This window comes from Lonchura striata, chromosome Z (genome assembly GCF_046129695.1).
Source record: "Lonchura striata isolate bLonStr1 chromosome Z, bLonStr1.mat, whole genome shotgun sequence".
NCBI classification, from domain to species: domain Eukaryota; kingdom Metazoa; phylum Chordata; class Aves; order Passeriformes; family Estrildidae; genus Lonchura; species Lonchura striata.
In genome coordinates this window covers 46,838,842-46,854,523 of record NC_134642.1, presented here as the reverse complement: position 1 = coordinate 46,854,523, position 15,682 = coordinate 46,838,842, and the positions used below count along the sequence as shown (strand labels likewise).

At 43.5% G+C, this 15,682-nt stretch overlaps 1 protein-coding gene across 1 annotated transcript in view; it reads left to right on the top strand.

The window, feature by feature from the left end:
- Positions 1–15,682, top strand: part of LOXHD1 (lipoxygenase homology PLAT domains 1) — a 164,975-nt gene that overhangs the window by 123,264 nt on the left and 26,029 nt on the right. Inside the window, exons 33-35 of the mRNA XM_077790176.1 lie at positions 1,310–1,495; positions 4,875–5,002; positions 8,896–9,013. Of these exons, the coding sequence (XP_077646302.1) occupies positions 1,310–1,495; positions 4,875–5,002; positions 8,896–9,013 (432 nt within the window). The remainder of the gene's footprint in view (positions 1–1,309; positions 1,496–4,874; positions 5,003–8,895; positions 9,014–15,682) is intronic.

Genomic DNA, 15,682 nt, shown 5'->3' with positions numbered 1-15,682 from the left:
TTAGCTCTAATTTTCTGCAGCTGCACAGACATTAGTACAGCAATAATACTCCTAATAGCAGTGATGGCTGAGATCATCAAACAGAAAATATCACTTGTTTTTGGGGAAAAAAACAAAAAAAAGGATAACTAAGATATATTACCCTTGATGAATCTGTTATTAAAAAATGCTTTCCGAGCCTCCCTAAATATCCTAATAATTTAAAAATGAAAACCAGTGAGGTTTTTGGACTAAAGACCTCATTTTCCTCGAAACAACAGAAACAACATTTTGTCTAAAAATAATGAAGTGCAGGTAGGTCTTTCATGAACAGGTAGCTCATTGGAATGACTGACCAAGGTTGGTACATCAACCTGGACACATAATTTTGCTTCCAAGTCTGCCCCAGTTTGAATTCCCCACCTTCTTTAAGAGGGACACATGTAGATTCTTGGAGAAATTTACACTGTCAACATGGTTTTGCTGCTGATATACCTGCAGGAACCCTGTTTTTTGGCAGATTCAGTTCCAGATGGGCTCTGGCTTTCATAATAAACTCATTCCTGCACACTTGTGCACTGTCTTTTTATTTCTGCAGGACCTCTGCCCCTGCTGCCACCTCTACTATTCCTTTTTCCACTTAAATTTCTTAAGGAGCTCCTTGTTCATCCATGCAGGCTTGTGGCCACCCTTATGTGACTTCCTGGTCTCCAGGACAGATCATTCTTGAGGCAGGAGGAGGTGGTCCTTGAAAATCAACCAGCTACAGATGTAAGCTCCATCTGTTGTCTCCTGTACAAAGACAGAGCTTTTGCAGTCTAAGGGGATGGGAAGCAGTGAAACAGCCTCATCCATTTAGTTCACTTATATGTGGATTTGTGAGGGAAGTGCTTGTAATAATACATGTGGGTGTTTGCTGAGCATCTTTCCTCTTGGCTATAAAGCTTTGAATAATCACTTCCAAGTGTAGTGACAGAAGTGGAAAAGCTTGTAAAGGTGGAGAAATGTGTCTGCTGCCAAGTGAAAACGAGTATATAAACATCAACAGCGCAGGAGCAGAGTGACAAGAGATTGGACATGTTTCCATGTAGGTCAGTCCAGTCTACCTTGCTTTTTTTTTTTGAGACTGGCCTTCCCTCATGCACAGCAGTTGATGACCTGAGTTCCCTCGCCCATGGCAATGGACTGTTTCAGAGTTCCCTCCATTGCTGTGAGGAATGCTTTGTTGTGACAGTGTACACAGACTCTGAGTCCTTCATTGCCAGGTGAATCACACCCCTCCAGAGAAATCCCCTTTCCCCAGGAGATGTTTTCTCTCTTGCCCTCACAGGTGGGGCATGATGGCGCTACCCCTGAGAGCTGTTGGCTGATGGAAGAGCTCACCATTGTCGTACCCACCAAAGGCGTCATGTACAACTTTGTCTGCAAGTGCTGGCTGGCCAGAGACAAAGGTGACGGACTCACTTCACGAATCCTCAACATCCTGGATGCAGAATGTGTTAATGTTGGCATCAAGGTAGGCACCAGGCTCAATTTGTGCCTTTAGCTGCTGCAGGGACTTCTGCTGACATAGTTCATGCATCAGCAGCTCTCATATTTTGACTTTTGCAAGTGGCTTGAGCCTTCTCTTCACTTTCTTTTCCTTTCCTATGTTTCTTTAGTAGCAAAATCTATAGGCATGGTTTAGGATCATGACTGTTTAGAGCACTATTTAATGAGGCTGGCTGGATGCAGCCGTGGCATAGATGGGAAGGCAGAGCAGATCAGGCACAGCTCAGCAGCCTGTCCTCTTCTTGTCACCCACTGAGTCACCTGGTACCCACAGAGTGGAAGCAGCTTCAAGGTAAAGGATTACTTCTAACTCATTAGATAAGAATAGTGGAAATATCATAATGTTTTAATCTCTCCATGATGTGGCTACATACCAAATTTTCTAATAGGTGATAGGGAATTTCATAATTACTGGAAGTTGTTGAAACATTAAAACATTTGTAAGCCTGATCTTTGGTGAGAGTATCTAATTAAAGTTGCATCAGTGATGAATAAAACTCTATCTTTTCTTCATACAAATATATGAATTTTGAAGTAATATCTGGTATGCCATATTTCAAACAAGTACAAATTGGAAAGCCGACCTATGCTGATTTTGGATCCAAGATTTGTAGCAGAAATAACAGTCTGGATGAAGGTGACAATGACACTGTGTTTAAATACCTGTGTTGCAATTTAAAATCTCTATAGATGTGCTTCTATTTACAGTCAGGTTACACTTTCAGAGTACATTATTTTTTCTTTATGCTGCTCTTGATGCCCAAGACTTGTCCCCCAGACATGTAAAAAACTGGTAACGTTTTTAGCATTTGTGAAGGATTCACCAAATCAATGAAGATTTCAGTGGTGGAATTGACCTATGAGGGTATAAAAACCTCCCTCAGACTTAATATCAACGTTAAAACCAATCTCATAAAAATCTGCCATCTGTTGTTGAACCTCCTCAATGAGGTTTCCAAGCCCCTATTGGTGAGATGATGGCTTGCCTATAAATTGAAGTGGATCTTAATGAAGACTTGTGTTCAGTCTTCCTTTAAAAGCACAATCCTGAATATTTATTGGCATAAGCACACCAAAAATAGACACATCTAATGACAATTTTTTCCCTGTGATGTTGGGCCAGAAACTTGACAGGAGACTTGAAGGAAATCTGGGGAGACGCCTGGGACATAAAACCAAAAGTGAGCATTTGACTTTCTGATCAGTCTCCCAGTTGAGGGAATTTGGGACTCTTCTCTCGTTAATAGCTGTAGTTAGAAACTGAGTCTTACAGGCATTTTAGAGTTCAAAGGCAACTGATATGTTTAGTATAATTGGGAAGATTAATACTTTTCTAGGTTTTTTTCCTGCTTGGCTTTTATACAGCCATATGTACCCATTTCAACTTAATTTTCTTCTTGGCTTGATATTCCTTCTTTTTGCTTTAAATTGAGTATTTGCTTTCCCATAGTTGTAGAAATTATTCAATGTCCACCACAGTCATTAGAAGCCTTCAATGCATTGGTAAAAGAGTTTTTCTCCTTCCTATAAAAAAACAGGATGCATTGCTAAGATTTAAAATACATGGATGAATATGTAATCAACAGGTAACTCAGGTTCAAACAAATGTGAAAAATAATTTCTTATATAATGTTATTCCTTTACACTGCTTATTTATGTAGCAGACAAAAATTAGGCCAATAAAACAACAAAGCTAGCCTAGCAGTGCACAAATTGAAGTATGTTTCTGTGAGCTGTTTCTTGATATTCTTCCATGTCTTAAAGAAGCCTTGGTACCACAACCATGATCTTGAAAGCATCTAGGTGGTCTAGAGGTCCTAAAACCCCTGACAGCCACTGGGATTTACACATTTTTGACATATTTCTTCAGAGTCTTATTGTTCCCAGGTCAGGAGAAAAGAACAAAATTAGGGTAGCAAGGTGAAAACTATAAAAAACATCTTTTCACAGACTGGCATGCCTTCAGAGTACACAAGATCCAGGAGGACTCTGCAGCTGATGCAGCAGCGAGCATTCCCTTGGAGAGCAGGGCAGCTGAATTTTTGTACCACAAGGAGAGTTCTGATGTATAAATCTCCAAACTATTAGTAATATTGGAATAAACATTGCCCATGTTAATAAACATTGCCCATGTTAATAATCATTGCCCAAAATTTCTGGGGGAAACATTTTGCAGCCAAGAAAAGGAAACAATAGTTCTTCCGGGAGAGTTTTTTTAAAATTATCAAGAGTTTGGTGCAGTACAGAGCTGGAGGGCTGGAGGTCACCAGTCAGAGTCACTGGTAGCAGAGTGTTGGAGACCCAGGTATTGATGTGAAGCTTGTGACTCCTGTGAAGAAGCAGCTTATGAGACCTTCATAATTGGTGCTGCAACAGGACAAGGGATAATGCATTTAAACTGAGAGAAGGTTGACTTGGACTAGATAAAATTAAGAAAAATATTTTATACTGAGGGCTATGAGAACGATGAGGCACAGGTTTTCCAGAGAAGCTGTGGCTGTCCCTGGATCCCTGAAAGTATCCCAGGCAAGGTTGGGCAGGGCTTGGATGAGTCTGGGATACTGGAAGGTGTTCCTGCCCATGACAAAAGCTAGAATGGGATAAACTTTAAATATCCCTTTCAACCCAATCCATCCAGCGATTCAGATATTGTCACAATAAATGTGTCTCTTTCTGGGCTGAGCAAATCTAGAAAATGTCATAGATGGAAAGTCCTGTAGTAAGTTTTGATGCCTAACTTTGCCTCTGAAAACAATGGTGAACCAAGAAGATGTGTTGTAACCTTTTCTGTCAAGGAAGCACATCTCCAGGAAAGCCCTGATGCCCTCTGAAGGCTGATCTAGAACACAGACTAGGCAGAGTTAAAGAATTAAGTAGGGTTTTATTAAAAGGCCTCCATTGATACACCTTGGGCAGCACAAGAGCCCATCCAGGGCTACACCCAAGATGAACCAAAATGGTCACAAAATGGACGGCTGGTCATGGGGTCTCACACTTTTATAAGTTCTGGGCCATTTGCATATTGGAGTTAATTGTCCAATTACAGCTTTAGCCCATGAATTCCCATCCTTGTTTTTTTCTCTTCAGTCCACCATTGTTTGTGCACTTGGGCCTGAGATTTGGATCATTTGTCCTTGGTTCCCCAGCTAGAGAAGGAATTGTTTTGTCTCCCTACTCTGTGAAGAGAGCTTACCATCCCATAATACGAAGCTTAGAACTACACACTAAAGCAGCACAGAATCTGAAAAGTAGAAAGGCTAAAACCTGAGGCATCAGCCCTGTTTAGTGTGGGTTAAGGACAGCTGTTTAAATGAGGCCTTCTGATTGCTTCCAACCTCCACCAGATCCTCTATGAAGTCACGGTTGTGACTGGAGACATCGAAAGTGGTGGTACTGATGCCAATATTTTCATGACTGTCTTCGGATCCAATGGGAACACTGAGGAGATGCTGCTGGAAAAAAATGGAGACAGGTACAGTTGCTGTCATTTTTGTTGGTTAGAAGTGGAGTGATGACTGATTTTAGTGTCAAGTCAAGAAGCACTCAGAGCTTTGATCATGCTCCCACTGAAACACAAACATTTATTCCCATTCACATTATAGATTCAGACCCAGGCCCCTTGTAAGTATTTCTGTCAGATTTTTAGCAAAGCAAAGGAAAAGAGAGCACTGTAGAGCTAGGGGAAACACCCTTTGTCATTTATGAAAACTTTGTTTAACCTGTTCCTCAGTAGCTTAAGAGATAAACATCTTGAACAGAGGTATGAAGTCCTTATTGTCTCCAAGAACTGTGAACATTGCCCAGGAGAGCACTAGGAAATGGATGGGTGGTGGTAGAGAATGCTGCACTGAATGCCCTGATTTTACTAAAAATGATGAACCTCATGCTTTCTTCAGCAGAAACAGCTAACAAACACTATAACCCCAGCCTGATGCCAGCACTTCCATAAGCCAAAAAACCCACACATGCCACCACTCATCCAGTTCCCATGCTTTTTTGTTCCTTCCTAGCACCTTCCTTAGTACAGAAAGCTTTGGAATGCTCCAGAATGATCCATCTTTTAGTGATATCATGCTTAAATTTAATTAATTGACTAGCTCTGATATTATTCAGCAAGGCATCTACAGAGCATCAGAAGGGTGGGAGATTTTGGCCACACCGTTTGAGCTTGGTTTGCTAAGGGAGTGCTGGATAACTGAGGATAAGGTGCACCTTGCACAGAAGTGTTTGCTCAGGGAATGTTTTACTTGAAGCTGTTGTAGCAGAATGGGTGTCTGGATAAACATAGCTAAGATTGAGATCTTCATGTGTCTAGTTAGTAACAAACACAAGCCTTGTCTGTTGTGGAAAAAATGCAGCAGAGGTGCTTCTGACTAAAATATCTGTGAGAAACACAGCTGAGTCATGCAGAAACACGCAGCTCTTGGGGCTTGCTGCTCCCCATCACAGAGGAGTATCCAACATGCTGCGCAATGTCCCTGGGTTACCAGTGAGTGTGGCCACCAGTGGCACCCCTCTTACAAGACCCTGGGCAAGACCAAACTGGCCTGTCTTCCACTCATTTAATCCTAACACTCAGACCTAGTAGGCGGGAAAATGGACCACTGATGTTTGGAGTCAGAAATGAACCAGATATCACATCTGGGTTTGTCAACTAAAAATCTCTATAGGGGATCAAGAAATCTCCAGCCCCTCAGGAGCACGGCTGTAGTTTTGCTGCATCTGGGGCAAACCATACCCCTAAACTTTGTGGCATCTAAAAAACATCTCATTTGTATACATGGTTCGGATGGACAATGTCTGATATAAGGGTATGAAAATGCAATACAGAAGAATAGGAACGTCTCTGTGTTATTAGTTGCTTGGGTTACCATCTGACAGTAGAGGAGCTGTGAAAGGTGTTGAAAAATCACTGGGGCTGTGTAAAGAAAATGAAGTGTAAGGCACAACTCTTATGTTAATATCTCCAGGATGCTGTGCTATTCTTCTGGCACATCTCTGCTACTTGGAGGTGCTCTGTATCACACCTCCAGCTGTACAGAGCTCTTGTCATCTCATTAGCACCCTCTGCAGAGGGCATTCATGTCCCCAAATTCACATCCTGTCTGTTTCCACACCACTGCCACCAGTCTTCATCCAGCTGTTAACAGCACAGGTTTTCCTGGCTCTTTTCCACATGGAAATCTCTCCAGCCATTGCACCAGCAGAGCAGGGATGGGTGAGAGCTGCTGCAACCAAATGGTAAAAGGCACTTCATCTTTTATTTGGGCCATCCAGTGCCAATTCACTCACAGAAGCTTAGTGTATTATGAAGAACCGCTGTCTAACCTGCCACAGATTTAAGGCAATTTTCACTGCATTATACTTATTGCCAAGACCCCTGGGCAATGGAAATATTTATAAGGGCGGGCATGGGTAAGAAAGCTTAATGAAATCCTGTTGATAAATGGTTCAGTATCCTGAAAAGGGAATAGCAGCAGTCAGCTTGTCTGGCTACTTCTTCCCTTCTCAATTTTTTTTCCAGGTTTACATTCATCTTCATATAAATTAGGGATAGCAAAGAGCTTCTGTGTAACCCAGATTGTCACTTTGGCAGTCACTTCCCTCTAGTACTTCCCTTTTGGAAGTAGCAGATGAGTATCAGTGTTATAAAATTCAAACAAGGCATTTGCTGAAGATAAAAGAATGTTTTATTTTGCTAGCAGACATTTTAGCTTAGAGTTCTCAGCCTGGAAAGCCTCAGAGTGAGAGATTTCTATAAAGCTTTGTAGGTAATAGTGATTGCAATAAAAACTGATCATAGGATCACAGGATAATTCAGACTGGGAGGGTCACACCTTTTTTTAAATAGATGTGGAAATCAATCCAGTCCAGGGAAAAAAGTACCTTCTATTTCTCACAGTGAGACAGGCTGCCTCAGTATCCGGTACCACAGAAAGACAAATAAGAAGAAAAAGGATTTTTTTCAAAGAGCAAACATAACCCTTAATAACTAGAAATGGACTGGGATCAAAATGCCCTGTCTAAATGCCTCTGGGAGTGCAGAGGAAGCAATGCCTGGATGAAAACTGAGAGGCTCAAGCCAACCCCTATTACTAACATCTGCAGCTATGCATGCTCAGATAGTGAGTATAATTACATTCATCCTGCAGGGGGTAATCTGAACAGAGGTTGGTAAAGAAAATGTTTTTTTTTCTCCACATTCTGGCACTGCACAGTTATGGGAGGCTGTGTGCATTGCCAGGAATGACATATCATCATTATGGACTGTTTCTGATGTGGCAGTGCCCACATCTTGCAAGGCTGTTCCCAAATCTCAGCACGCTCAGGTAATTCCCCCACAAGGAGAAGATGCATGAAGGAGAAACCTCAACAGCAGAGTGGTCACCATATGCTTGGTAGGCCCCCCAGATCTGGCTGCCATTCTCCTTAGCAAGGATTAGATTTCCAACTCCAGGACCACACAGGTCCCAGGAATTTGAGGGAGCAAACAGGAAGATATACATGTTTAGAACAGAGTAATACTGAGCCTGAGGCAGCACTTGCACTGAAGCAAAGCTTTCCTCCCAACACCAGTGATGCCAGGAGGAGGGAAGGTGCAGTCCTAGCCAATGTAATCTTCTTTGGGAAGCACATGTTAGCTGTATTTCCCTTCTCCTGCTTCCTGCTGATTGCTATGGATGAGCAGTTCCTGCACATCCCTGTGCCTGTACACAGCAGCCACACACTGGGGAAGGTCTTTCACGCAAGCTACACAAACCCACCCTGGTTCTTACCAGAGGCAGAGACAGTTTGTAAATCCAAATCCCCCAATTTCATCAGGTTGGCTTTGTCTCCATTCTAACACAATTTGCCTCTGCTTAGTAAACTTGGTCATTGGGCTTCAGTCCCAGTGCTGCATATAGCTGAGCTGCAGCAACTGCCTCTCTCCACAAAACACAAAGTTTTGTGCTGCACCTCAGGGAAAGGAGATGAGGCAAAATTATTTTGCCTTCTAGCTGGAACTGGCCAAGGACAGACAAGTGGGCAGCTGCAGGAGGGAGGCGATGCTCAGAAGCCTGACTGTGAGCCGCTATTGTTCTGGGTACAAACAGAACAGTAATGTATGCTAAAGGCTGCCTGGAGCAGCTCCAGGTGGGCTGTGTTTTCCAGAGAAGGAGGAATCCCTGTCAAATCTGCACTGAGGTGTCTTGCCAACAGCTCAGTAGCTGGTGATTGCAGCACAGAAAAGCTCAAGTCCGATAAAGAACACTCATAAACTTTTGATTTGAGGTTGTTGGCACGGACAGGGCTGTGGCATGGGACGGAAATGTGGAGAGGCTGTAAAGCAGCAAGAAAACCTCCTTGGTCTTCCAATCCCTGCAGGTTTGAGCGGGGCCAGGAGGACAGTTTCATTATGGAGATTGCTGACATCGCACCCCTCAGGAAGATGAGGATCCGGACGGACGGGAAGGGGACACGCCCGCACTGGTTCATGGAAAGGGTAACACTCTTGGCATCATGGGTCTCTCACAACCTGAATGTCCTGGAGCCTCTCAGCCCCTGGCAAAGAGGACAAAGGAACTGAGGGACTTGTTTTCATTAATTTTATACATTTTTTTCCTGTTTGGTTTCTCACAGATTTTCTCTGCAGGAATTGAGTCAAGAAAGAAGAGAGCAGAGGGAAAAGCTGAGTTTTAGAGCTTTTTTTGTGGTGGAATCATCATGTCTGGAAGTGTTCAAAAGGCTTGTGGGTGTGCCACATTTGTGGACTGTGGTTTTACAATGATCACTGTGGTGTTGGATAAATGGGAGGACGTGATCATATTGGACATCTTCTCCAACATAAATGTTGGAAATAAATGTTGGGTTCTATGGTTTCACCACAGAGTCCACTGTTGATCTCATTCTCCACTGCATGTGCCTTGGTTTGTCACCAGGGGCACCTGCAATATTTTCTGGTCCCTGGCTTGTACCCTCAGGCCCTGCAGATCTCTGCCATGTGGGAATCTGAATCCTTGGGAGGGTGGATGTTTGTCTGCCAGAAAGAGACACCCTGACCTGGGTGGGACATTCCCAAATAATCCATCCACTCTGCTGGATCATCCCATCTCTCCTCTTTCCTTCTCCTCTAGCACACATATTTATTGCCTTTCTTGTTCATATAAGTAAGGCATCATTCCTATCTTGCATTTTGAATGGAGCATGCAAATTGATGGCACTTTCCCCTGATGTCCTACCTTGCACAAAAGAAGAGTGCTTGCCTTTATCTTGGCTGTCAAACCATCAGCTACTTGTAAGGATCACCTCTGGGCAGACAAAAGTAGTCTGCTTGTTGTGAGTCCCTATAGTTATATTTCTAAGATAGAGGGGGAATGGTGTGCTGATTGCAGACCATCAGATGTCATTAATGGAGAAACACATCTCTGCCATTTTCCTTTACCATACTTTTCCTGGAGATGACATCCTGTTGAGTTTCTGTATCTTGACCTTTTCATGAGAACAGTTTAAGACCTAGTAGCATAACCATGGTCAGAGGGAACTCTGTATGATTTTTAAAATTGGGTCCTTTATCTTCTTTTGACTAATTTACAGCAGTCTTTTTCACATAGATAATGTGTTTCTAAATATTGACCCTACATAGCCACCAGTTTTCAGTGAAGTGATGGATTTCTCTTACCTTCAGAAGAATTTCTGTGCTGCTGTACCATTTTTACTTTAACATTTCCACTTCTAATTTTTTTCTCAGCAGCTGGGCAAGGAGAGGAACTGAGAGAGGAGGAATTCAGGCTGGACATTAGAAGTAAATTATTTACTGTAAGGGTGGCATAATACTGGCACAGGGTGCCCAGGGAGATTGTGGCTGACCTATCCCTAGAATTGCTCAAGGCCAGGTTGCATGGGGCTTGGAGCACCCTGGGATAGTGGAAGGTGTCCCTGACCAAGGCAGGGGCTGGGACTAGATGAGTTTTAAAGTCCCTTCCAACCCTTAACATTCTATGATTTTATGATGATGCTTCTGCAGTTTCTCTAAGAATTAGACCTCCAGCACATATCTTTATAATTGATGCCACAGATGCACAGTTTTTCTCTCTCTGCCTAAGGAATAACTCAGCCTGTTGTCTGATTTGATTCAGATGTCTAGGTCAAACTCCCTTTGTAATTTCTCACATGCTTTCCCCTGAGTTTTATAAAGCATATATAATATGAAATCAAATAAAGTTTATTCATCCAGAGATATTCCAGGTCTTGCAGTCATGAATCAGTACCAGCACAAAGGCAAGGGATGGGTGCATCTTTAATTGTGCCTCCCCACCTTCCTTTTGCCTTCTCCATCCAGGCATTCCAAACTTCCGTCTGCTAGACTGTCCTACCAAAAGCAAAGATTTCCCAGGGAAGTGGGCAGGACCTATCCAGTAGGTCCTCATTTGGACTATCCAGTAGGTTTTGCAGCCACCTTCCAGCTCTACAGAAGTCACAGGTGGGCCATGCAACAAGAACAGGTCTTGAGAACAGACTTAAAAGAGGGTTTGTAAAAGTGAGGAACAGCAATTTTTTACATGGGCAGATAGGGACAGAACAAGGGGCAAGGGTTTTACACTAAAAGACGACAGATTTAGATTAGACATTAGAAGGAAATTTGTGGCTGTCAAGGTGGGGAAGCCCTGGCACAGGTTTCCCAGAGAAGCTGTGTCTGCCCCTGGATCTCTGGAAGTGTCCAAGGCCAGGCTGTATGGAGCTTGGGACAACCTGGAATAGTGGAAGGTGTTCTGCCTGTGGCGGGAGGTTGAACTGGAAGGTCCTTAAGGTTGCTTCCAACCCAAACCATTCTTTAATAATTCTATGGTTTTTAGAAGCATATGGCAATTATGCCAATAGTTTCTATTTTTCTTAGATAAACAGATCACAGAGGATTTTTTTAACTCCAGTGTTGCATAGATAACTCTATTTATTGGTTTTCTTTCCCACCTTCCCTGGAAAGGTAAACACAGCATTTGCATTCCCAGGTAGAGGGTGGCCTACAGAAGCATTCTGGAAGAGGGGAGGAATGATTTTTGTTCTCTGATTTGTATTCCAGCCTTAAAAACCTACGTAGCCTGGTGTGACATGAAAACTGATTGGAGCCCATTTCCATTTCTGTCAAAAGTGCATATTAAGACTGCATAATGAAATACTTGTGGGGGTAGTGCTAAACTCTCTGACAGATGGTTCACAGTTAGTGCTAACTAGCACAGTGAAATGAGAAGCTAGATTAAGCCATCAACCCCGTAATTAACCATTTGTTGCTCCATTTATCTACACGATATCCTCAGTTTTCTTTTTCTATTAAACTAACAATAAATGATCCTTTTAATTTTCTTTGATCTTTTGGTAAACCATTGCTAGCCATAATTTATACTGCTTTTTGTTCACCAGATATAGAAGTGCATAAATACAAATTAAAATGCATGAATTATCAATGATGCTGTACACAGCCAAAATATTCAATTTACTAGCAGGCAAGTAGTAATATTTTTTTTTCTGTCTACATAAAATATACTAAAATTTCATTCAGAATCTCAGCAAAGTAATGAACCTGGTGCTGAAAATTCAGATTTGCTACCACAAGTAACAATATGTTTTAAATGCTAGTTCCTAAACCTCTACAGGGAACAAAATTTGATTAATGATGTTTTGCAACAAAATGAACATTATTGATCATTACTATGCCCAAGCAGGCATTGTGAATGCTCTCTAAAGCTGAGCAATGCTCACCACTGCTGGAGGGACACAGAGTAGGGACCTTTTCCACTGATCTAGTGCTGAATCTCATGTTCTTACACATCAAGCTGCTGTGACACTGCTCTGTGTTTCTGAAAAACCAGGGAACAAAATCATAGACTCACAGAATGGTTTGTGTTGGAGGGAACAACAAACTTCATCCCATTCCAATCCCCTACCATGGGCAGGGACACCTTCCACTAGCCCAGGTGGTTCCAAACCCATCCAGCCTGGCCTTGGACACTGCCAGGGATCCAGGAACAGCCACAGCTGCTCTGGGCACCCTGTGCCAGGGCCTCCCCACCCTTAACATTAAAAAAAAATCACACTAATTAGGAAATTTATCTAAATGCATTCTTTGGAAACCTCTTCCTGGGATAGCTGCTTTCTCAGTCCCTGTGATGATTTCACCTGCTGCCCAATATCTTAGCTTTGAAGTTGCAAAGCTAGAAACAAGTAGGGATGAAAGCTCAGTGAAATAGCAGGAATTATGAGACTGTTGAATTCTGCAGAGTTGCTTTCCTTAGAATTTTAATGTTACTTTGTGCTGTCAAAGCCAGACAGATAAGAAGCTGCCTTAATGAAGCACTAATTGCATTGCATTCAAACGTCACAAATAATCCTGCATGTGGGACTTGGTCTTTATTCAGGCCTTTCTCCTTTGTGTAAAGGAGATTAAGAGAATTTGAGAGTTATTATTGAGAATTGAGAATTATATAGCTGAAGCTGACTTTTATTCTTTGCAAAAGAGAGATCTTTTTGTTTTACAGTCAGAAGTTCCTAGGTTTAAGTGAAGAATAATGACATGCAAGAGAATAATGAAATCCTGTGTTTGAGCTTTTAAAGGTGAATTCCAGGAGCTGTGTATTTTGATATCAGCAGAGTGGGAGACCCTGTGAAGCATGTATTACATGACATCTGGAAAAAGGCTGGGTAGGGGTAAATAAAATAATCGGGCATGTCTGATCTTTCCATTGCAGGAGACATTGTGCAATTAATTTCAAATTGTTGGTTTAATTTTCCTGTCAACCACTGTATTTGCTCAGCTACAAAGCAAATTATCAATGTGTTATGCATACAAGCTTCTGCCACTTTCTTTTAATGGCTTATTGGTGTTCTACAGCCCAGTTAAGTTCCTTGCATAATTTGCAAGAAGTTTGAGCTGAAAAGCACACTGGATGCCCACAGCAAGTTCGACATATCCTAAAGAATAGCTTAGGTGCAATCCAAAGTAGTCGTCTCATTATCAAGAAGCAACTAGTTTTACTGAGAGGAGCAGGCAGAAATTATATACAGTCTCAGCTCAGCTCGCTGAGATGACTTGCTTGACCCTCATGATTGAAACCAAAATCCTGCATCATCCTCTGTGTGTGGAACACCCACAAACATCTCCTTGCCGGATGGGATTAATGTTCTGCTATTTTAGTCACTGAAAAAGGCTACATTCAGTGTTCACCCCTTCCAACAAATTGTGAATGCCCACTCTGTAGTCATGAGACAGGCAGACCTGAGAGAGGGAGCGATGCCTCAACAAGCTCCTTACCTGTCCCCGGGTTAGGTGGGATGTGGGGCTTCCCTGGGGATGCCCAGGTCCCACCACTGACCAGATGATGTGCTTGGGCTGGATGACCAGCATCTAGGGGATCCATGCTGGGTGAGAGGCAATGTACCCAATTTGTGACCAGAGGTCAGCCTGCCACTGCTGCTGCTTCTGTGTCCCTTGTTGTGACTGCAGAATCACAGTTTGGGTTGGAAATTACATTTAAAGCTCATCTCATTCCACCCCCTGCCATGGGCAGGGACACCTTCCACTATCCGAGGGTGTTCCAAGCCCCATCCAGCCTGGCCTTGGACACTTCCAGGGATCCAGGGGCAGCCACAGCTGCTCTGGGCACCCTGTGCCAGGGCCTCAGCACCCTCAGAGAGAATAATTCCTCCCCAGTTTCTCATCCAACCCTGCCTTCTGTCCATTTAAAGTAATTCTCTGTGTCCTGTCCCTCCCTGCCTTGTCCCCAGTTCCTCTGCAGCTCTCCTGGAGCCCCTTGAGGCTCTGGCAGGGGCTCTGAGCTCTCCCTGGAGCCTTCTCTTGTGCAGGTGAACAGCCCCAGCTCTGCCAGGCTGGCTCCAGAGCAGAGGGGCTCCAGCCCTGGCAGCCGCTCCGTGGCCTCCTCTGGTCTGGCTCCAGCAGCTCCACGTCCTTGTGCTGTTGGAGCCAGGGCTGGGGCAGCTCTGCAGGTGGGGTCTCAGCTGAGCTCAGGGGCAGAGGGGCAGAATCCCCCCTGCCCTGCTGCCCACGCTGGGGGATCAGCCCAGGATAGAGTTGGATTTCTGAGCTGACATCCCTTGGGCAAAAATCGTTCATAAAATGCTCCTCCCACAGCAACAGCCGAGAATGAGATGCCAGGGCTGGTCTCTGTTTCTGTCCTTACTGCTTACAGTAAGATGCACACAGATGCAATCACACATCCTGGGTGAGGGGCTGAGGATGGAAAAAGCTGGCATTTGGCTCCAGCAGCTTTAGTAGCCAGACATTTTTTCTCAAACTGCATCTGGAGTGCTCAGCATGGGCTGGGTATTGGTGAGAGGCCTGACTTCTGTGTCTGTGAATGCTCTCCAGCTGACAACTCTAATCTGCTGCTATCCCCACTGCTTCCCGACAGTTCCCTGCAAACTTTGCTCAGGACATTGTGCTACTTATAGTGTCACTGTCATTTCCAAGCAGGGCAGAGGTACTGCTAGATTAATCTTTTCCAGCATGGAGTTTATGCCCTGGGGTGGGGGGAAAATAGACCACAGATTTTCATAAATAGGGAAAATAGATTTTCAGTCAGCCCGACATTAGTCACAGTTCAGTTTTGCAAAGAAAACTTCTCAGGGCTGGACTCCTAAGAGGATGCAGGCATCATTCACACATCCTTGAGAGAGGACACTTCTGTGCCCCAGCAGAAAGGCCACCAGCTGCTGTGGGGAGACCTGATTTCTTCTTGGTTGAAAGCAAGGGTCTGATTCAGTATCTCTTGATTCACAGAACAGTTTTTTTGACCACAAAGTAATAGTGTCACTGGCTATGAATAAGCAGCTTTTTAGAAAAGTGGGACATTTTCTACAGCCAAAAATGTCCTGTCTTCCTGGGACAGGGGGGGTGAAGGTGCTGTGTTATAGATCCCTCTTTAGCATCAGGCAGATTGAAAACCCCAGATGAGTGTCCTACCCACAGAACCATTCAATGCACAAAAAGCATGGCTTACTGCTCATCTTCAGTGTAGCTACTGCCCTTTTTAAAACAACTTTTTTATAACCTAGAGCAGTATTCTTCTTTTGAATTGCTGAAGACTCCAGCAAGGCTTTTCTGGGGTCAATAGAAGGCCATGGACTGGGACACCTGAAGTTTGAAGGCAGAATTTGAGCATAT